The 23,227-nt window shown below is 39.1% G+C and overlaps 2 protein-coding genes across 9 annotated transcripts; both read left to right on the top strand.

Annotated features, from left to right (window-relative positions):
- The first annotated feature begins 4,391 nt into the window (after positions 1–4,391).
- Positions 4,392–16,690, top strand: LOC131325929 (protein EMSY-LIKE 3-like). 8 transcript variants are annotated; one of them, XM_058358486.1, is made up of 11 exons: positions 4,392–4,548; positions 4,665–4,744; positions 12,991–13,190; positions 13,278–13,387; positions 13,470–13,690; positions 14,121–14,293; positions 14,384–14,452; positions 15,352–15,585; positions 15,660–15,728; positions 15,919–15,982; positions 16,284–16,690. In XM_058358486.1, the coding sequence occupies exons 2-11, from the start codon at positions 4,717–4,719 to the stop codon at positions 16,352–16,354; spliced, it is 1,239 nt and encodes a 412-aa protein (XP_058214469.1). In that variant the 5' UTR covers positions 4,392–4,548; positions 4,665–4,716; the 3' UTR covers positions 16,355–16,690. The 8 variants fall into 8 exon arrangements, with proteins under 8 accessions (XP_058214469.1, XP_058214423.1, XP_058214437.1 ...); XM_058358440.1 differs by having other exon boundaries at positions 13,470–13,707; positions 14,108–14,293; positions 16,291–16,690; XM_058358454.1 differs by having other exon boundaries at positions 13,470–13,707; positions 14,108–14,293.
- A 958-nt stretch (positions 16,691–17,648) lies between these two features.
- Positions 17,649–22,616, top strand: LOC131325967 (non-structural maintenance of chromosomes element 4 homolog A-like). The gene is made up of 7 exons (XM_058358494.1): positions 17,649–17,864; positions 18,002–18,082; positions 19,546–19,798; positions 19,915–20,005; positions 20,834–21,047; positions 21,360–21,451; positions 22,062–22,616. The coding sequence occupies exons 1-7, from the start codon at positions 17,750–17,752 to the stop codon at positions 22,278–22,280; spliced, it is 1,065 nt and encodes a 354-aa protein (XP_058214477.1). The 5' UTR covers positions 17,649–17,749; the 3' UTR covers positions 22,281–22,616.
- The last annotated feature ends 611 nt before the right edge of the window (positions 22,617–23,227 follow it).

Here is a 23,227-nt window from a genome sequence, read left to right as displayed (position 1 = left end):
TACCGTCATTTTCCTCAGTACTAATTGATTTTGTAGTCGGTCGAACCGAAACGCGTATTAGGCCTAATGAGCGGGCAGCCTAAATCACAAAGGTGTTTGGGCCGAACAAGTCGCAACGAGACCCACGCGCTGGGCCGGGTGTGTGGCCTGTGCGAGTCAACCCGAGCCAGTCGCACTGCATAGCAAGGCCTGCCCACGTGCCATGTTTGATCGGGTGAGAACTTTATGGAGTACCAAGACGGGAAGATTATTTTGCGATTATATTCTCATTAGCCTTTATTCGGTTCTCATTTTTGAAAAAAAAATTTGATATAATAAATAGTAATGAATTGAGATTGATAAATAAAAAAAATTATCGAAAAACGTGCAGAGATAAATTATTTATTTTTCTTAACAAAACAGGACCTCATTCTCTTCTTAGTATTTGAAATTGCCATCCATATTGTCACTACTTCTTTATTTTTATTTTTTTTGAAGATGTCAATTTCATATCATATTAAAGCCTGAAAGCAAAACAGATTCCATCAAATATACAAGAGTGAACCAAAACTACCAAGATTTCGACACAAACACCCCCTGCAGAAGCATGACCGACGAAACGCCTAGATTAGGAACCAATCCAGGTCCAGATAGTAGAAAATCCCAACGGACCCCCAGTTCAAACCCGCAATAAACATTTAACATTTAGCACAGCTGAAATCTGGAAAAAAAAACCAACAACAACCAAGAAACAACTAAAGAAAAGATCAGCTCTCCTGCCAGAGTAAACACTAAATGGTTGATTCACCCATGGCTTCCGAAGATCTGCACTCCTCCTCTGTCGGATTGGGTCGTTGAAGCCGAACACATCAAGAACTAATCGCCGCACAAAATCGGCATCGATTACATCCGAAGACAGGAATGAAACCAACTCAAACCATTATACAATAATCGCAGATGCAACCAATAAACTAAAAACAGGAAAAAATCGAAAATAAAACCAACTGAAGGGAACCCAGAAAACACTGATTTCCTGCATTGATTTGACCCACTGAGTCGCCCCACTGAGTTGCCGAGTGAAATCGAGTTCACAGTCAGCCGCTTCCCCAGAAGAAAAAACAAGCTCCATAGCCGCCGCCGTCGGCATCTGGAAGCTTTTTTCGCCGGAGGGGGCACAAGCCACCCAACATCAACCCAAGGTCTGATCAAACCCAAAACAGACCCACTGGGGAGGAGAGGTGGGGAAAGAGCAGTGTAAAGATGTGGTTGCGGTGGGGAAGACGCAGTGAGGACGAACGGCGGAGGCGGTCAGAGAAAGGTGGTGGAAGAGGTTAAGGAGGCAGAGGATCCGGTCTGGAAAACCGGCCTGGGGTTGAGGATGGGCGGTCGGTAGACAAAGAGGGATGGGAGGTGGGCCATAGAGGGTGGCGGCCCCACCTCCCCGAAGCTGAGGCCGAGAAAAGCGAAAAGAAGGGCGAGAGGAGAGGGTTGGACTGGAGGAAGACAGAGAAACTGGATCAAAACAAGAAACAATCCAGTGAAACCCTAACTAAGGTAGGAAAAAGAGGGATGAAACCCTAGAGAGAGAGAGAGAGCCGCAGCTCCTCTCAAGTGGGGTGAAACCCTAACCACGCCTTTATCTACAAATTGATTGCTGTCTACCAAGTGGTTCATTCACTAATTTTATATTTAGAGCATCCGTAGAGGTAATAATCAAAATGTATCACGTCATCATTTGATTATCCATTTAGTTCATAATCAAAACTTAATAATTTCTACTTCCACATTGGTTATTTTTTCATTTCTAACAAAAAAAAAATCATAGTACACAATGCACATTTGTCCAATCACAAACAAGTTTTAATCACGCACTTGACTATACCAAATTATTCGTCTTGATGAGACAATTCTTGAGTTTTGGTTATTGGTAAAAGTTGTTAAATTTGGTTATGGAATGAGTGAAATTTGATTATTTGCTAAAAAACTTATAACTTTGCTTATTAGAATGTGATGTGATTTTTGAGTATTATTGTTAAATTTGCTTATTCACACTCATTTATTTATTACAATTTATGATCAATATTTCCAGTTCATTAATACCAAGTGGTCCAAGTCTATTGAGCTCCTTACATGAACAGCACAACTCGAAGTAAATAACTCGAATTTTACCCTATGTTACTTGTCTTTTTTTCTTTTTTTTTACAATCGGATGTCTGAGGGCCTCAGACTGAGGCAGCTTGCATACATCTCGATTAAATCTAGGACCTCTAAATTAACGATTGGGCAAAACTCTCCAGTGACTCAAGAAGGGTTTGAAATGTTTGACCTCTGTGAAGTTCGAATACGCGACTTCATCAATGACAACTTTATCATTTCCATTTGGCCAAACTCCTTTTGAACTACGTTACTTTGCAAAATGCACTACCTAACGTGCAATACTTTATTTTTTTCCTCTTTATATGCGTCTCCGACGTAGACATGCTTACCTATTACTTTTGTTTTTCCCTTAATAAATTTAATTTTAACACTACGATCTTTTATCTAGATCAATGGCGGATTTATTAGAGAACAACGAGACACTCGTCATAATCATAGCCTGGAAATCTTTTAGTACAACAAAATAAAGTCTAACGTAGGTGTGTGCAAGTTGACCATGACATCCGATTATCAAAACAATTAAATAAATTAAGTCCTACATTATTTTCCGTCCAGGATTCATAAATTTGGACGACAGTTTGTTATTCCAAACAAAGAGTTAAAAGTATCGTTTTTGGTAAATCGGAAATTCCAAAGCCAATGTAGAGTTCCATAGCCAGAAGGCCTGACCGGAAAGCTATGAATATGCCATGCCACCAATTTTATTATAACTTAAAAGTAGGGCCCGTTTGGAAGTCTAAGTATTTTTGCATTTTTCATTTTGAATTGTGAGTTATTTATTTTAGATTGTGGGCACAATAGATTATGAATCTGGTAGAGTATCTGAAAGATATGTGCATGATATATTTTGTAACAAAATACTAAGTAGCGTTTTGAAAAAAATACAAAAATTATGAATTAATTTTTTACCATGTTACCCTTTGTTACAACAACAAACTCATTGATTTTCTCTTGACTTCTGTGTCTCCTCCATCTGCCCATTTATTACATGGTCTATCCTTGTTACTATTTCTTTCTTCTCCACATTTCTTTCTCGGCTCACTCCTGCCTCTTAAAACTAGAGTTCCAATGTTCCATAACCCCACAATAGTATTTCATGTAACGGGTATCTATTCACCTCCTCTCCACTTCTCTCACGTTGCAGTGGGAAGGAGGTGAATAGATACCCTACTCTCTTTCTCTCTCTTACACTTACAATGAATAGGATCCATCGATGGGTTTCTCCATCTACAATAAAAAAACAAATTGAACACAGCTAGCTATTTGTATACAGAGCCATAGAGGCACAAATCTATCTACAATAGTCCCTGATGAATATGGAACCAATGTCCATCGCGTGAATTTCATCTGCATTGAAATTCCAAAATACCCCCAAAAAAAAAAAGAATTTCATCTGCATCGATCGTTCCGAAAGCATCTGTGTTTTGAAATTTTCTCCAGACATATATGTTCGAATTCCTTGTTGAAGACCAACAATCGCAATGATCTATTCTCATTATGATTAAATTTCAAAGATCACCCAAGTCTATCGGCCAAGGCATGGAGTAAAGCCCCACGAAAAGTCGTTCCTAGCTCATCCCAACCGGCACGCGACGATCCTCTCTCACAGCGAGTCCAGTTCGAGTTGTCCACCTACAACCGACTAGTTCAGGGACCCGTGGCCAGTCCTCAAAGATCCATTAGAATATAAAAATGCATGATAATAAATTCATTCGTTCACCATTAATGCAAATTGCAAACCCACCCCACAAATTACTGTTTCTCACTCTCTCATAAAGAAATACAAATGGGAGAAAAGTTATTTTACGAAAACGACAACGCCCGCATGGGCCGACAGTGTAGTCTTCCTTTCCAAGAATTAAACGGACCCAGGGATCAATGCAGATCGGGTAGTGCGGTATCTGACTATTTGTTTCTACAGTTTCTACAATTAATAGTTCAGATTAACTGAAACATTTTTATTAGACAAAATTATCTATTATTGGTAAGACCTCTTTTTTTATCGGCTATTATCGGTAAGAGTTGTAAGACTTAACAAACATGTATCTGAATAATTGATTGTCGAAATGGACGATTCAGATACAACTACACAGGGTTTACATTACAGGACCCCGTTTCCTTTAAAAACGACATGGTTTCCCTCATCTTATCTCCAAACCACGTCGTTTCCCCTTCTCCAACCTCCTGAGGGAACTGAATGAATTGAAGAACCACCGACCGTCGTCAAATAGCCACCGTGAACGACCACTCTCTCTCTCTCTCTCTCTCTCTCTCTCCGCCGCTCCTCTCTCTCTCTCTCTCTACTCACAGTTACTCTCCTCCTCCTCCTCCTCCTTCTTCTTCTTCTTCTTCTTCTTCTTCTGTTTCTTTACTTCGTCGGTGCCGGGATCACATGTGCGGTGGCTACTTGAGGTTCTACTCTGATCCAACACTAATACTACATTACTCGATTTTGTGTAGTTCAGACTTTGTTCCTTGCTTCTGTTTCAGTTATTCATCAATTGTTCTCACTCAGGTCGTGGTTTCAGTTTTGGGGGTTTTCTGTTGGACTGAAGGTTTTTGCTGTTGGAGTAAAGGGCCATGGATTACGATCCTCCTGATAGCAGTGGTGAGTGTAAGAAGGGTTAGCCCCAATGTTGTGAATTAATTTGGACAGTGTTGTTGTTACACTAATTTGGACAGTGTTGTTGTTAGCCCCAATGTTGCTTTTGGACCAACAGTTGTGAATTATGTTTTAAAGTTGGGAAAAACCAGATTAGCTTTTAGGCAATAAGGGTTAATAAGGGATCAACTATTAGTTATTGGGGTTTGGGCACCCTGCAGCTTATTCTTTTACATGTATAGGGAGATAGCGTGGATGAGTTCTATTACTGGTGTGTACTTAGGGCTGAAAACGAACTTAGCAGCTCGTGGCTTGGCTGCCCTTACTTGTTAAGGGCAGGGCCGGCTCATATATTTTGGAGGCCCGAAGCGAATTTTCTATATTGAGCCCCTTACATATTCATGAATTTCTTACAAAAAATGATAAAAGTAAAAAATACAAAAAAAATCAAACTAAAAGGATACAATTATGACACAATATAAATGTAAAAGATATAATTGCAAAGTTTTTGAAGAAAATAAGATACAATTTTGTATTTATTTGGAAACATTCTAATTTTAATATGTAAGTTACATTACAGTGGGCCTCAATTTTGGACCAACATTCGGGGGGGCGGAAGCGGTCGCTTGTCTCGCCTCCCCTATGAGCCGGCCTTAAGGGCTTGGCTTGACTCGTTTGGTAATCGAGCAGAACTCGAGCTCGAGTGAACAAGACTCGGCTCGGCTCGTTTAGTAATAATTTAGTATACGAGCCTACTTGTTTGTATAGGCTCAGCTCGTTTATAGAGGCTCATTTAGTAAATGAACCGGACTCGTCTCGTTTACGAGTTTTCGGCTCGTTTAGTAAACAAGCCGAGCTTGAACACTACAAAGCTTGGCTCGACTCAGCTCATTTGCACTAGTATGTGTACTTGGTTAATTGATATACTAATTGTATTTGGATAGGAGTAATATTGCCATTGCTCTAAAACTGTGCAGTGCTATTAGACTTAGTAGCATAAAAGTAAGAGAAGAGAATAGGAGGCCTCCACCCACAGTTCATATTTTCAGTCCCTGAAAGAAAGAGATGAGAGTAGAAGGCTCCTCCATGGTTCATGTCTATGAACTTCTTTCACCACAATCATAGACTCACAGACTCCCGTGCACTACTACTTATTAAAATGCTTAAGATATAAGAATGAATCCGCAAGACATTTTACAGTTAGCCCACTGTCAATCATTGTTACTTTAGAATCCAAGTTCCATCTTCATTGGGTTATGTATAGCTGTGTTTTGATATAGGATTTGTGTTTCCATGAGTTCAATTGGTATTATTTGTCTTCACGAGAACGAATTCCAGGATTAGGATTTATGTTTCCATGTGTTTTCTGTTAGAACTGTGGGCTTATATGTTAAGTATGAAGAGATACTAAGAAGTTCTAGAAAGAAGGCCAGATGTTGGAGCGTAGCGGAGCGGAACGAGTGGAGCGAACATCGCCAATGATCTAGTGAAAGTAGATTGGGCCGTAGGCCCAAGCGTTCCGTAATTGGGGGGTGCGAGGGGCAACGCCCCCTGTGGCCTATTCCATACTGTGATAACAAAGAACAGCAGCCGCTCTCGCTCCCGTGGACATACCCGGTTTTGGGGAACCACGTATATCTCTGTGTTGATTTCTTTACAGTTTATACTCATTAATCGTGCGTGTGTGTGTGACGATCCTAACAAGTGGTATCAGAGCTTCAGGCCATTTTAGATCTCACAGAAGAACGATGTCATCGAGTTCGTCTGTTTCGAAGTTTGATGTGATGAAGTTCGATGGAACTTTGAATTTCGGATTGTGGCAACAATGGATAAAGGATCTGTTGGTGCAGCAGGGCTTGTACAAGGGATTGAAGGCGAAGCTAGAAGCCATGTCTAACGATGATTGGGAAGAACTCCAAACGAAGGCGGTGTGTACGATTCGTCTGTCTTGCAGAAGAAGTTATGTATCACGTGTTGGGTGATGATTCGCCAGCTGGGGTCTGGACTAAATTGGAGAGCAAGTATATGTCAAAATCGTCGATGAACAAATTGTTTCTAAAGCAGAAACTGTTTGGGTTGAAGATGGCCGAGGGTGCTGATCTGATTCATCATATCAACACGTTCAATCAGGTTGTGAGCGACCTGTAACGGAATGACGTAAAATTTGAGGAGGACGACCAAGCGCTGATGTTATTGTGTTCACTACCGATTTCTCTCGAAACCCTAGTTACAACCTTACTCTGGGGGAAAGAAACCCTAGAACTGGAGGAAGTCATTGCAGCCCTTCTGGTGTATAATCAAGCAAGCAACAAACAGAATCGCTACAGGGTGAAGGTCTGGTGGTTAAGGGGTACGGGGATCGAGGCAGGAAGAAGGAGAGGGGTAGATTAGTTTGGAGGCATGGGAGGTCTCAGTCAAAGAATAGGTCCGAGGGCACGTTTGAGTTCAAGTGTTACAGGTGCCATGAACCGAGGCACATGAAGAAAGACTGTCCGCAGAGGGGAAAGGGAACTGACTGGAAGAAGAAAGGAAAGGCAGGGGAGAGGAAAGATGGATCATCAACTTCTGCAAACGTTGTGGAGCAGGAGTCAGATGATGGTGATATGCTTTCGGTCTCGGCAAGTTCAGATCACATGACAGATTCGTGGATTATGGATTCAGCATGTTCTTTTCACATATCTCCTATCAAGGAATGGTTCAACACATACAGGTCAGTGGATTGTGGTAATGTTCTTATGGGTAACGATGCATCGTGTAAAGTCATAGGAATAGGCACAATTAAAATCAGAATGTATGATGGTGTTATGAGAACTTTGGGGGATGTTAGACATGTTCTAGATTTGAGAAAGAATTAATTTCCTTGGGAACCTTAGACTCCAATGGCTATGGGTATAAAACAGAGGGTGGAGTCATGAAGGTAATGAAGGGTGCTATGGTGATGATAAAGTTCCTGGTAATATTTACAAGTTGGTAGGAAGTACAGTTGTAGGTGGAGCTGCTGTCACTACAACGGATGATACTGATGATACCATGCTTTGGCATATGCGGTTGGGACATATGGGAGAGCGTGGGATGTTAGAGCTGCATAAGAGGGATCTGCTAAAAGGGGTTGAATCGTGTAAATTGGATTTCTGCAAGTTTTGTGTTCTGGGGAAACAGTGTAAGGTGCAGTTTAGGAATGCAACTCACAGAGCGAATGGAGTTCTTGACTACGTTCATTCAGATGTTTGGGGGCCAGTGAGGGTAGCTTCGAAAGGAGGATCTCTGTATTTCTTGTCCTTTATCGATGATTTTTCGAGGAAAGCTTGGGTGTACTTCATGAAACACAATTTTGAAGTTTTTGCTATGTTCAGAGTGTGGAAAGCTGAAGTGGAAAACCGAACAGGGAAAAAGATTAAGTGCCTCAAGACAGATAATGGGAAGGAGTTCAAGAATGAGCCTTTTCTAAAGTTTTGTGAGGAACATAGGATTCAGTTACACTTTACTGTTCGGAAGACACCACAGCAGAATGGGGTGGTAGAAAGGATGAACAGAACCATTGCAGAAAGGGCACGGTGTTTAAGATTGAATGCAGGACTTCCGAAGGTTTTTTGGGCAGAAGCAGTGAGTATGGCATGCTTTGTTATAAACAGGTCACCAAGTGCTGCTTTGGATAGGAAGTTAGTTGAGGAGATATGGACAGAGAAAGAGGTTGACTACTCAGGGTTAAGAATATTTGGGTGTTCGGCCTATATTCATGTTCCCAGTGATGAGAGGTCAAAGCTTGATGCGAAGTCTAGACAGTGTATCTATCTTGGTTATGAGAAAAGGGTCAGAAGGTACAAGCTTTGGGATCCAGAGACAAAGAAAGTGGTGATCAGTAGGGATGTGGTATTTGATGAGGACTCTATGGTCAAGGCACATCGGAAGGTTCAAAAAGCTGAGTCAGAGGAAGTGAGCAGTAGACAGCAGGGCATATAGATTGAGCTGGAAAGTTTTGATAGAGGTGATACAGAGCCAGATGAACAGCTTGATCAGCAGCAGCAGCAACAGCAAAGCTTGACCGCTGGGAGAACCAAGCGCACTATCAAGCCATCAGTGAGGTATCGGTTTGAGGACTTGGTTCCTTATGCATTGACTACTACTAGTGGGGATCCGTCTACTTTTCAGGATGCTATCACAAGTTCTAAAAGGGACAAATTGATGGAAGCCATGGTAGAGGAAATGGAGTCTTTGCATAAGAATAAAACTTGGGAGTTGAAAGAACTGCCCAAGGGAAAGAAGCCAGTGGGTATACAAGCGGAAAGAGGCAGCAACAGAAAAGGAGAGGGAAAAGTTCAAGGCTCTGTTAGTGGCAAAGGGGTATTCACAGAGGAAGGGGATTGATTTTGATGAGGTCTTTTCTCATGTGGTGAAGCATACGTCAATCAGGATTATCTTGGCATTGGTGGCTAGCTATGATCTGAAGTTAGAGCAGATGGATGTGAAAACGGCATTCCTCCATGGTGATTTGGAGGAAGTCATATACATGGAGTAGCCTGAGGAGTTCATGCAGCCAAAGACTAAGCATCTTGTTTGTAAGTTGAAGAAGTCACTTTATGGGCTGAAACAGTCTCCAAGACAATGGTACAAGAGGTTTGACTCTTTCATGATACGGATTGGGTACACACGTTGTGAGTATGATTGTTGCGTTTATGTTAGGAGTCTTGATGATGGTTCCTATATTTTCTTATTTCTTTATGTAGATGATATGCTGATTGCTGCAACGAGTATGGTTGAGGTAAACAGGTTGAAGTCATTAATTGGGTAAAGAGTTTGACATGAAGGATTTGGGAGCAGCTAAGAAGGTACTTGGGATGGAGATTCGCAGAGATAGGTCAGCTAGTAAGTTGTGGTTATCTCAAAAGAATTATGTGGTGAAAGTGTTGGAGAGGTTTAGTAGGGATAATGCCAAACCGGTCAGCATTCCATTGGCAAGTCATTTCAGATTATCTTCAGCTCAGTGTCCAGTGTCAGATGAAGAAATTGAGGATATGTTGAGGGTGCCTTATGCGAGTGCAATGGGTTGTTTAATGTATGCAATGGTTTGTACGAGACCCGATTTGGCACATGCAGTTAGCACAGTTAGCAAGTACATGGCCAATTCAGGCAGAGATCATTGGAAGGCGGTCAAGTGGATGTTCAGATACTTGAGAGGTACTTCAGATCGCGGAATTATGTTTGGTAGGCAACGGGATCAAATTTCAGTTGTGGGGTATGTGGATGCGGATTATGCTGGGGGTTTGGATGACAGAAGGTCTACAACTGGTTATGTGTTTACACTTGTGGGTGAGCCTATTTGTTGGAGATCCATAGTACAACCTCTGGTGGCTCTATCTACTACTGAGTCTGAGTATATGGCGGTGATTGAGGCTGCTAAAGAAGCATTGTGGTTGAAAGGGTTCGTTAAGGAGCTTGGCATAGATCAAGGTGGAGTTCAGTTGCATTGTGACAGTCAGAGTGCCATTTATTTGGCAAAGCATCAGGTGTATCATGCTTGAACCAAGCATATCGACGTGAGGTTTCACAAGGTGAGAGAGTTGATTGATGCAGGTGATTTGATACTGGAAAAGGTGTACACTTCTGAGAATGCAGTTGATATGTTGACAAAGACGGTTACTGTAGACAAGTTCGAGCATTGCTTGGACTTGGTTAATGTCTCCCGGTGCTAGGAAAAGAGAGGCATCTCCCAACTTACTGGATTGTGATGGTTATCTTCTGAAGGGGTGAGAGTATATTTGCCAAGGTGGAGATTGTTAGAACTGTGGGCTCATATGTTAAGTATGAAGAGATACTAAGGAGGTCTAGAAAGAAGGCTAGATGCCGGAGCGTAGCGGAACGAGTGGAGCGAACATTGCCAATGATCCAGTGAAAGTAGACTGGGCCGAAGGCCTAGGCGTTTTGTAATTGGGGGCTGCAGGGGGCAACGCCCCCCGCGGTATAGTACGGTTCGTACAAGGGTATTTTTGGGATACAAACCAAATACCAGATTATGGCTAGAATAGAGTAGTTATAACTACTCTATGTTGTAAACCCTATTCCATACTGTGATAATAAAGAACAGCAGCCGCTCTTGCTTCCGTGGACGTACCCGGTTTTGGAAAACCACGTATATCTCTGTGTTGATTTCTTTACTGTTTATACTCGTTAATCGTGCGTGTGTGTGTGACGATCCTAACAGTTTCATATCTTCACCATACAAATTTTCCTCGTATTAATAGAGCAGCCCGAGCGGGGATTGTTCATGCCACTTTAGCAAAGTATGTAGTTTGGAAGATTTTGAGAAGAAGTGGTTATTTGGGAATGTTTTTTTTGGGTAAATATGTTCTTTAAGAAGCTTACAAGGCAATACTAGTAAACCAAGATAATGAACTGCAGATGTCATCCCCTCCGTGAAATCAGCCTTTGTCTGTGTCTTCTGATACTGTCTGCCATATCTTTACGTGTAACCTTCTTCACTTTCAAATTTCTTGTACACAATGGTCAATATGACCTCAACTGATGAAGTAGGGGTTGCCTTTTAGAAGCCAAATAGCTATTGCAGCAAGTCCCACAGTCAGTAGTACCTCTAAGTGAAGTAACTTGTGAGTCATGAATTTCACATTTTCTTTGCATATACACAACACAAGATTGTTTTATGGATACAAACAGGCTGTTAAGCCATCCACAGTAGTATAATCAAAAATCAATTGTTTTTAAAGTTAACAATGTTAGTGCAAAAGATGGCTCACAATGGTATAATCAAACTTAGTAACATCCTTAAAAATAATCAAATTTTAGGCTTTGGAAAACCAAAACTAGCAACATTTTTCAATAATGACCCCACACTACATAAGTTAACTAGTTCCAAAATTTGTATACACGCGTGTTTCAACTGATATTTTCTTCTTCTCTTCTTCGCCTACTCTATATCTTCTTCACTTCACCTACAAACTATTTCTCTTTATTTTTCTCAAAAAGTGAAGCTCATATCTTTCAATCATCTACAATTCAACCCATCGTCGCTGGATTAAGGTATTTCACTCTTCTTTTCCGTTTTTATTTCCCCCCCCCCCCCCCCCCAACAAAAAAATAAAAAATAAAAAATAAAAATAAATAATAAATAATAAATAAATAAATTCATAATAGGAGGGAAGAAAGTTACCGATTTTTGCCCAAAATTAAGAGAGAGAATCGATATATTTTTGCCCAAAAAAAACGTAAATGAAGGGAAGTGAATGGCGAAAAACAGAGAAGAGAGAGAGAGAGAGAGAGAGAGAGAGAGTGTGTGTGTGTGAAATTGTAGTGGACCCTTATTTTGGTTATGGACTTGAAGCGATCATTGTGAAGCTCAACATTGTTAAGCTTAGCAACCTCTTAAGTGAATAATCAAAAGCTGATGTGTCAATTTTTTATTATCATTTTTTGATTATACCACTGTAGATGGCCTTAGAAGTTCATGGGAGATAGATTATTACCATAGACAAAAGATTGGAATTAGATTGGCCTTTCATAGTTAGTTTTTCTCCAGTCCAGTCCATGTGTTTTCTTGAACACAGTTCACCTGAAGAATACTCGTCTTTTATCGCCGGACAACTTTCCACCAAAAGCCTGAGTCCTCTGCCTCTACTATCGCTTTGTGAGAACACCTTGATACAACTCGTCACTCCTCAAAACTCTCCGTTACATGAGGTGCTTTCCAACTCTGTTATAATGGATTTATATAAACTCTAATTAGATCATCAGTGTCTCCAGCTCCAAGTCATGTAAATTTTTGTAAACTACACACCATTCCAGTCTCTGAGTCTGTCTTTTGTCTTCAATGGTGCCTCTTTGTCCACTTTTGTCTTCATGTTAGGAATACCAAACCCCTGCACTAGTGATATCTCATAAATCTCCTTTGATCCCATGTGAAGTATACCTAGTATATTTGAGAAGTACGTACAATCTCTTCCCCCAAACCGCAAGAGAATGTTAATGCGCATACTTTTTAAGAATGATGAATATGCTCCCAATAGGTGCTTTCTTCGGGACTAGTTCTCTGCATTCTCCTCCTCTTCTCTAGATACTTCAAACAAATTTTACCTTTCTGTCATCTCTGCTTTTGTCAATTTGTGAGGGTAGACTCCATTTTAATCCTATTTATTTTATGCCCCATAATCTGTTAGATATATCTGTAAGGATGCGAAAGCTTCATTTGAAGGTTCATACAGGAGAATTTGTTTGTGTAGTTATTCTTCGCGATGTAACTGCAGGTACAGATGATGATCTTCCTCCTTCACATCCAAATAGATTTCCAAGGGCGGGCTCAGCTGCTGGAAACGTGAGATCTGATGTTTTTGGTACTGCTCAATTCCTTCCTATGGATATGGAGATCAAGATCCACCACATAGAACAAGAAGCATATATTTCAGTTCTTCGGGCATTTAAAGCACAATCTGAAGCCATTACTTGGGTACAGCTATATTCAGAAAACATGATGTCTAGTGTTTCAAAGCGGGTTGGCTTTGTTTTAATCGTCCTTCATTTCTGTGTTTTCTAGGAGAAAGAAAGTTTAATTACTGAACTTAGAAAAGAACTGAGAGTATCTGATGAGGAACATAGAGATCTTCTATCCAGGGTTAATGCTGATGACATCATTAGGAGAATAAGGTCTGATTATGCAATAACACTATAATGCTGATTGACTCATCGGGTATGTCATCATATTCATTCAGTCTTAACTTTGCATTAGGGAGTGGAGGAAGGCAAGTGGGCTCCAACCGGGCATGCGCGGCAATAGCCAACTTGTTCATCGTCACATGTGTAGTCCTACTGTTTCAGCATTAGGCAAGAATCAGAAGACATTACAATCACTCGCTTCGTTATCCCTGGATGCACCATCCCCTGAATTGCATCCATCCATGCAGCCATTGTCATCAGCCTTGAAGCGAGGTCCTGCTTCAGGAGCCAGAGGCAAGAAACCAACATCAGTAAGCTGAATACTATGCAGTAAATGTATCTTTGATTACTCTTAGTCTTTAGACCTTTTTTCATATCCTGGTCAAAATTTAGTTTTGCCTCTTCGTCTTGATGAGAGGAACTAGTCAAATAATTTGTTAGCAAAACTATTTCAGAAAAGTAGGATATGGGATTTTTGCTTATTTTGTTGCTTATTGGTCTTTTTCCAAATATGTTCCATTTGTTTTTGCCCAATACCTTCGTTGAGCCAAATTGGGAAAGTGAACTTTTTTGACTGAATTATAAAATAGCTCACTAAAGTGGAAAAGATTCCAATAAATAAGAAACAAGCAAAGGGTGGCAAATGGGATATGAGATAGATTGTTGACTAGTCACACACCGCCTATGGAATTCTCAGTAATGTCTGTGCAGTACCCTTGTACAGGTTTCGCTGGAAGGATCCAAATCCAAAAGCCGGGTTTTTCAGACACCTTTGCAGTAGATAAACCTGCAAAAGCAGCAAACTTTGATCCATTAATTGGAAGGAAAGTTTGGACAAGGCGCTGTGCAGATAAAAAATTCTACGAGGCTGTTATAACTGACTACAATCCCAATGAGGTATACCTGGTCATATGTCGGGTTGTTTGTTGAAAAATGTTGCATTATCTGACGGCTCTGAACTAAATCTGCTTCTTCTAAAATTTCCAGGGCCGGCATGCTCTGTTATATGATATTAATACAGCAGATGAAGCATGTGAATGGGTCAATCTCAAAGAGGTAAAGATCAAGTGTTCTTTGAGATGAGTGATTGTATGCCCTACTTTCTTCTTCTTCTTTTTTGATAATTGAGAGTGTCGTTAAAGAGCAAACAATCCAAGAACAAGGAAGGCGTTCCTTCCTAATACAAAGATCAAGGACCTGAAGCCTAAAACTAGCTAAGGTAAGAGGACCTAATAGGGATTTGCATATATTGGCCTACTTTCTTCTTGGTTAATCTTTCCTAACGTGGTCATGAACATGTTTCAGTTAATGCATTAACTTATCGCTACACCGTCCTAGTGTTTTGAAAATTGTGGAGTAAAAATGGTTGTCTCTCTTGTGCCAATCCAGCTTGTTCTGTGCCAGACATTTAGGTAAACCACCGAAGGTTGCTAATGGGCAAACTGTAGCTACATATTGTTTAGGCAGAAAATGGTTGGTTATGAAGCTTCTTGATGAATCATGTCTAATGGTTGTACAAAGCACATGCATCTAAACGTTTGACAACATAATTTTCTAAGTTACTTTGTAAATACGGTTGATAGAAAATCATCAACAAGAGCTGCTGAATTTTTTTGTTATCAAACAGGCATTGACAAACCTTCATTTTATGAACTTCTGTATCTCAGTTCTGGAAGAGGGGTTATGTGGGTTTCAGTTCTCTAGTTGTTTGACAATCTGTGTGTACATGCTCGTGCGGACATACTTTATCGGCATGGACATTTTATTAATTCCAGATTATAGCATGAACTTCCACACCAACAGGGGCCACTCTAAATCAGATGAAGACGTACTTGATTTTTTTGCATTTTCCTTGTGCTGATGCAACTTGTTTCAAAATGTTGTTCGCAACTTGATCGTATAACTTATGGTAATTACATACTTATAAATTGGGTATCCATATTAAATGACTTCAGATGTCACCGCGAGACATTCGGTGGGATGGCGAGGATCCCACAGTTCCTTCTAGAGGCGAACGTGGATTTCAGAAGTCTATGGCCCGTGGTGGTGCAGTTGGTGGTGGTGGAAGAGGTAAAGGGACGACAAAGAGTCAGTCGAAGAAAGATTTATATCCATTGCGAAATGGAATTGGGAGGAAGGCGGCCTTGGGTGATATTGAAATACTTCATACTGATATTCTAATTAAGGAGGTATGGTTTCCACTTGAAGATTTTCCATTTCTTCGGGACTGTTCTCTTACCTCTACTTATGTGAATTTGTATAGGTGGAGAAAGTTATGAGTGCTAGCCAACCGGATCCTTTGGAGGTTGAGAAAGCAAAGAAAGTGCTTAAAGTAAGAACAAACTACACTCTTTTTTAGTACAGTTTTCAGAGTCATTTTCCCAGAATCTTGTTTTCGTGAAGATATTTCATCTTTATTTTATTTTTTTAAACAAAATAACCCATATTTCTGGTAGTATGCACTAGTAAAGTTTTCACACCATCTTGCTTTTAGCAATTGTGACATGTTGTTCTGGATGCAGGAGCAGGAAGAAGCCCTAGTTGATGCAATTGCAAGGATTGAACATGCTTCTCTCTGTGAAAGTGGTAACAGTCACTATAATTGATCACGAGCTAAAGTTACATATAAAGAAGAGAAGAGAAAATAAAAAACAGTCCAGATGGCTTTTGTTTATTTTGCCTTGGATCCATAATCCAACTAGATGCTTAATCCAGACTGAGAAACAGAGCCATAGTGTTTACTCCTGCAGTGCTTTTTTGGTATATGTATCAACTTTCTGCGTCTTTCTGGAATCCAAAGTTCTCTTCTCTGTAGTCAACTCCAGAAATGATGTTCGAGCTTTATTGATTGCGATTTTGTTGTTTTCGTTTTTGTCCACTTTTGAAGCGGATAGAGAGCATCAGTTCTCGCACAGGCGATCAATGGGGCCGGCAGAGATGGAGAAAACAGAAGTATAATCATCTGGTAGAAGGTAGAGTAGTTTGAAAGCTCAGTTGGAAACAAGATGAATAGAGATGCAAGGGAAAAAGATGATGGTTATGACCATTTTGGTTATAGCAGTAGCTAGTTTGTAGGTCAGTGTGCCTTACTGTTGAATAATCACCAGCCAGAGTGAAGAGCTGGTTTGTAGTACATGTGAATAAAGTCTAGTTTGAGTAGAGGTTTTTCAATACGCTTTCAATTGTATTTTAAGTTTTTAGCATAATCAGGGGAAGCTGGAAATATGCTTGTGTAACAAATTTTATGCGGAACTATTTGTGAAAATGTAAAGAACGAATGGTAATGTTGGCATTGGTGATGTTTCCTCCCAAGGAATGGCCGATTTTGCCCAATTTTTAGGCCTTTTTGGAGCCACTTTGATGATCGAAAATGTCCATTTATCAGGCTCATCAAAACCATCAATCAAATTCAAATTTCATGTTAAGTAAATCAATTAATTTCGTAAAACAGCTTTTGAAAAATCAATTAATTTCGTAACCGTATTAACCGTTCTATTAATAACGTTATTTTTTTCATGGTTGATGGTGTCGATGAGGTATAAAATATAAGCGGTATGGGCAAATTAAAGGTGTCAATGAGGTATAAAATATAAGTGGTATGGGCAAATAAAATTGTAATTTTGCAAGAACAGAACCTATCTCTCAGTGACCTGATCACACTGTGCATGGTAAAAAAAAAGAATTAATTCTAATATATAAATCAATTTGGATTTTACAATTGCATGTAGACCTTAAATTTACATTCGTTAGATCCTAAAGGTTGTCTGTGAAAGAAAATTAGATACTTTCGGAGAAAGCATCCTACATTATAGAAGTCCAAATGTTAGGATGAATTAAAAAAAAAATTATTTTTTTTATTTTGATTTTATTTTGTTAATTTTGATTTAATATTTTTAGTTTCTATTTGACGTATTCGACTTGATGAGAAAAAATTCTAAAAGTAACATTTATAATTAAAAGTTAAAGAGTCCACTAAATGCAAAAATACCTCAAACAGACTTTTCGACCTTTTTTTTGTCAAGTTTGATTCATTTACTTCAAATCTGTCATAAAGACAATTTAAAAACTAAATACTACTAACAAAAAATAAAAAATAAACAAAAATTAGGAAATGATGTGGAGGCGACATATTTCCCTTTTTGCCCCCACAATTTTTGGTTAAAAACAGGAGGGAAATTTCAAAAAGCCCATCAAGTAGAGAGAGAGAGAGAGAGAGTGCAAGCATTGGGCCAAACCCCAAGGTTGAGAGCCTGCTAGTATTATTTCATCTGAAAAGTTTCTTTGGTTTCTTGGTTTAAACTTTTAAATGTAGCCTCTCTTGTGTTTCTTGGTTTACCTTTGTTTTTTGAAAACATGATGAAGAAATCGAAGGACTCGCGACACCGTCACGACGAGTTCAGTAATCAGGACCAAACCAGTCGGAGGCTTGTCCGGTCAAAGTACACCGTCATCAAGAAAGTTATAAATGGTGGGAGTACTTTTATTCAACTTGCATCTTGTTTTCGTTTTCCCGGTTTGGATGACTTGCTTGTTTGTTTCAATTCTTGTTTCCCCCTTCTCTTATGGTTGGTTATTATGTTTAAGAACTATTGATCATTGTGGCAGAAAATAGAGAGGATATATCCAGCGTGGATTCTGAGAAATTTAATGTCATCATCAGCAAGGTGGAAGACTTGCACAGACATGGTCTCTCTCTCTCTCGGAGAAGGATTTTTCCATCTTTGTATCGTAAAAAAGGACATGTTAATGGGAGTATCTATGACGGTGGTTGGAGAGTATTGAACGCGATAAATGAAGGGTTTTGTAGCTTGTGTTGAAATTCTTATCGGGTTGTTCATGGGTAGTTTTTTTTTTAAATTTTAAATTGATGGTTTTTATGCATAATCATAGCTGTCATTGTTCTGTTATTCGGAAGTTCAGACACATATTTACGCGGTCCTTTATCTTTTGTTCTTGTTGGTTTGAAGTGGATGTCTAATCATGTAAAGTGTAAACCACCTTGGGCAATCCATGTATAACTTTTATTTAAGTTTCTTAGGTTAAATTTTAAGGCCATTGCTGCGCATTGCGAATCTACCTTCTTTTTCTCTATGCATCTTTTGAAAGGAAAGGTCTATGCAACGGTTAAACCAAGGCTATAGTTTTTTTGGTACACGACTACACGGTGTTTATATGCAAAGCACGGTGAATGAACATTTGCTTCCAAATTTTAACAACATTAGTCTTCACTTACTTAGGATGTGCTAAAATAAGAGATTGTTCTTGGTAGAAACTTCCTCTTACATTTTACAAGCTGAAGAGAGCATTTGATATTATATGGTAATACAACATGGATGTGGTTTTTGCGATATCGAACCAGCATGAGCTCATAACCCATATTGGGTTTTTGCAAAGCTGTTTGTGTGTACTGTGTAGTGATTTTTCTGTGATGAAACAATGGTTTCCCATTGTGCTAGTAGATAACTGAGTCCAATTTTGCTGGAAAAAATTGATAAACATATTTTGCAATGCCATCTATAATATTTTTGCAAAAGCTAATTTATCGTTGTTGGGTTGCTGGTAGGTTTAACAGCTATACTATTGTTTTTGGAAGTATTTATGGCGTGCTATTTTTTGATTACGTTCTACATGCCCTTGAATGTAATCTGTCTGTTTCATAACCAAATGTGCATGGTTATGCTGTGCAAGATGTAGGCTGACGCTGTCAGCAATTTGCTTTCAGTATTTTGATAGCATTACAAATCGGTTGTTTGTCTGCATAGGGCTAATTAATTGTTGTTGAAATTAAAACTTCGTTATATGTGTCGGCTCAAAAGATCCAGCTTGAAACCTAAGAGGCATCTATTGGTGAACTCGGTGTATCTTGCCTTCAGGCAAGTAAATACTGCTTTTGTGAGTGCTTTCACAAAAACATACCTAGTTAATGCCATGAAACTGAATGCAGAAAGTTAGAAACTAAGCCCACTAACATTGTTGTTTAGTTATACGTATTGGCTTACATGCCTTTTTAGTTTGTAAAATTGGAGGTAATGTCATGAAATTGAATGTAGAAAGTTAGAAAATAAGCCCATTAACATTCTTGTTTAGTTGTATGTATTGGTTGACATGCCTTTTTAGCTTGTAAAATTGGATACGTATTTGGATTGCAGTTGAGAAGCCAAGGGAGCAAGTGGCCGATGGAGAGGCACTATTGGACCTCGCAAAGATAGTGAAGTCCTCTGCAAAATCATATGCCAGTGGAGAGGTGACCCCATCAGACTTCATATCAAGTTTGCTGAGAAACTACACAAAAACAAAAGGAAGACAAGGAACCTCAGAGCCTGCGCTCAACTCTATTTTCCTGAAAGAAATCGGGTTTGCTGTTTCACCAATTTTCAAGATATTTCAAGGATGTTGCACTATGTGAGTTGTTAACACCGTCCTCTGAAAATTAGCAATTGTTTACTTTCTCACAGTTTGTATAGGATGAGCCATTGCTTTGCCGCGTCATTTGCTTTTACTTTATTTTATTTTCTTAGGCTTGGACCAATGCAAACTCAACCAAAACAACGTAAGGTTGCAGTTTATAGAAAGAGGGTGAAACTGACTCAGCATTCTAAGCCTGAAGAGGTATATTTGTGTTTAAGCTAACCTTATATTTCATTGTTTCTTTGTTGTTTTTTTCCCACAAAGAGTTCATGTTCAGTCTTTCTCTAAGCCTCATGTGTTTATGGAGGAAAGAGAATTTTGACAAAAAAAATTAGGGAATTGATATTCAAACTCCCTTTTTTTATCCGCATGCCCTTTTTTGTTTTTTAGTGTTGAAAGTGTATGTATTTTTTGCTAAAAGACAAAAAAGGGAGTGTGGATAACAAACAAGGGAGTGTGAATATCAATTTCCAAAAATATCCTATTTATGTTAGTATCTTCAAATAATTCTGGTGTTATAATTGACTTAACGATGCACAAAACTGAAGTACAAAAAGCTGGGGTCCTGGGGATAATAATTTTTGAAAATTTCAAGTTTTTGGAATAATGCTGCTTCTATGACTGTAATATTGAAAGGGACTTTCTCAAGCAAAAAACTGGACTCCCACAAAAAAAACTTGCTGATTATGGAAATGTCGATTGTTGGAAGGCCACCCCTGAACTTGGATTTGATAGCTTCCTTCCCTGCCCCCTATAATCATATGGAAGTATTACTGGAGTATTTTCTTTTGGCATTTATTTGCGCACTAGGTTCTGAATTTCTTAGCTATTATTTCGTTAATAATGTTGTGCTCACTACTAGCTCTGTCAAAACTTTTAGCTGTTTACTCAGTTATGGCCATTTTGTACTCCAAATTCTATGTTTGCGCGGTTGACTATTTGGTAGTGTATACTACTATATTTTTAACTTCAAATTTCAATGTATATTGTATATTGCATGTGTGCTTACGTAAACTTCTTGTGCAACAGCTTGATAGTAAAGGGGAAGAGAAAACAGATACAGACAAGAACATGTTCACCATGTTCGAGATTTTGAAGAAGAAAAAAAGTGTTAGACTTGAAAGCCTCGTATTGAACAGGAAGTCTTTTGCGCAAACAGTGGAAAATATATTTGCTCTATCTTTCTTGGTTAAAGATGGGCGAGTAGAATTTTCTGTTGATGAAAAGGGGTCTCATCTTGCTTGTAAGATACATCTCATTACACCCAGTAGTGAATACTCCTTAACATTTTTGTTTGTCCATTTTGACTATTCCAAAGTTCTAAAAAAATGTCAAATTTTTTTTCTACTACGTTCTTTTTAGATAGTTTGTAAGAACTTTGTCCAAGAAAAATGATTGCGATCTTTCGATTGGCGAAATAAATTTGAAGAAGGTTGCACAATTTGTTGATCTCATGTACAATGGCAATTTTCGAAAAATAGACATGCAAAATGGGGCGGTAGGAGTATTGTTTGTTTGACCGGAGATGTTTCTTAATGTTGTGTTTTTTTTTCAGCACCAAAAGATGCCCCTGATACCAGTTCTATCATTTCGGGTGAGAAAGCATACAGCCATTTTGTGTTCAGATATGATTTCAACGATTGGAAGGTAAGAAACTGAGATTCTATGGATATGATGTGTACAAAATAAATTAGTTCATGCTAGCGATGTTTGAGCGAGGTGATGAAACAGATCCAACACCTTGCCCTCTCTTAGCAGTTGTGGGAGATAGTTCTTGTATGGTTATTAGTTATGTCATTGGAAGCTCCTATTCTGTATAAAAACCCTCATCCTATAAATTATATGAGATGGTAGGTAACCATTGAGAAAGAACTGGATAGTTTTCGGTTTGATGTAATTGTCGTAATAACTGTTAATCTACCTATAATTTGCGCGAAAGTCCTATGTTGAAGTTTTTTTTCCCCTTCTTTTAATTGCTTTTCGTACCTCAAATTACTAGCACACTAATAAGCACGCATCAATACACGCAAACAAGAATTTCTTCTAAAAAAATTAGCACACATACGCATTGGAGACATTGAATGCAAGCTATATGTAACATGGATGGATTGTATATGATGTGCAATGTTCTAGAAATCGCTAGGCGCTAGTCGGGCGGAAAATGGGTGCCTAGCACCTAGGCGGGGACTAATCGGCCTAGGCGGCCGACTTTTAGAACACTGATGATGTGTGATTGAATATTACTATGTGTTTGCAGTTGATGCTGGATATTCTTTCAACGGGGGAGGAACTGATGCCCCACAGAGATTTCTTGAACAACAGCAGCCCCCAAGAAGGTAAGCCAACAGCAGCAAATGATATGGCTCCTGTCAAGAAACTAGCAAGGAAATGTGGTCCAGTTGAACATGAGCAACCATTTGTTGACTCTCCTGAAATTGCCGATGGCATTCGAAGGTGCAAGCCTAAACTTCAGTAAGGTAAATATGAGTGTATATTTAGTGGTGCCCATATCAGTTACTCTTTTGTTTGATGGGCTAGCTGCTGTAAATGTTTTTTTGACTGCTAGTAGTAATTTGCTACTTGTGATGAATATAGGCCCGGTAGGTAGATAGATATCTAATCTATTAAGCATTCTTAGTTAGATCCTTGATCACATTTTGTATGCATTGGATTTATGGGTGGATGATCTTGTGGGTTTCAACCATCTATTTTGTTAGGCCCCGATTTCTGCGGACTGCTGGATCAGGGTTTGGATCTCCAATCCATTACTGTTGAACGCGAAATCAATTACTATAGTTGTTACACCAACAAAGATATTGGATGTATGTTTGTGAATTTCTTATAAAGCCTCATGTGAATGAAATCCATTCATCAAGAGGATGAGGTACTGCTGGTTAGTGATGTTGGAGCGCAATGTGTGGAGGAGCTAGGATCAGTTTCATTCTGTTTTATCCGTCGTATTGGAAACGGTGTTGCGCATGAGCTAGCTAGGGAAGATGAGTCATTCGTCGTGATTATTGCTCGGATTTGTGTTTTGGTGATCAGGACAAGTTCCATAACAAACAGATAGTACATAGAGGTAAAGGGTTTGTTTAGCGGACGAATTCCATGGAGTATTAATTTTTGATAAATCGTGATTTAAAAATGGTCTATGCTCATAAATTTACTAGCTACTGTTAACTCACAAACCATCAAAAGATATTTCAAAGATTCAATTTCTTGTTTTTTATGTTTCCATTTCTATTCTTCGGTTCAATTGTTCAAGTAACCATTTTGAGCTGATAAAGTAGTTTTCCTTTGACCATTTTCAGTCTCTGCAATTTTTTCCCAAACTCAAAACCAAATTTAAGCACAAGGCCTTAAAACTCACTCCAACTCTTTATTAAAATCATTAAAAAAAAAACCAATATCAAATGTCGTTGT

Source organism: Rhododendron vialii, chromosome 1a (genome assembly GCF_030253575.1).
Source record: "Rhododendron vialii isolate Sample 1 chromosome 1a, ASM3025357v1".
Classification (NCBI taxonomy): Eukaryota; Viridiplantae; Streptophyta; class Magnoliopsida; order Ericales; family Ericaceae; genus Rhododendron; species Rhododendron vialii.
Note: the sequence above shows the minus strand (reverse complement) of the source record. Positions and strands in the feature narration are given on the sequence as shown.

Coding starts and splice junctions, on each gene's coding strand:
- LOC131325929 (XM_058358440.1), top strand. CDS start 4,717: ATGGATTACGATCCTCCTGATAGCAGTG. Junction 13,388..13,469: donor GACATCATTAGGAGAATAAG/GTCTGATTATGC, acceptor ACTTTGCATTAG/GGAGTGGAGGAAGGCAAGTG. Junction 13,708..14,107: donor GAGGCAAGAAACCAACATCA/GTAAGCTGAATA, acceptor ATGTCTGTGCAG/TACCCTTGTACAGGTTTCGC.
- LOC131325967 (XM_058358494.1), top strand. CDS start 17,750: ATGATGAAGAAATCGAAGGACTCGCGACACCGTCACGACGAGTTCAGT. Junction 17,865..18,001: donor CATCAAGAAAGTTATAAATG/GTGGGAGTACTT, acceptor TCATTGTGGCAG/AAAATAGAGAGGATATATCC. Junction 19,799..19,914: donor TTTCAAGGATGTTGCACTAT/GTGAGTTGTTAA, acceptor TTATTTTCTTAG/GCTTGGACCAATGCAAACTC.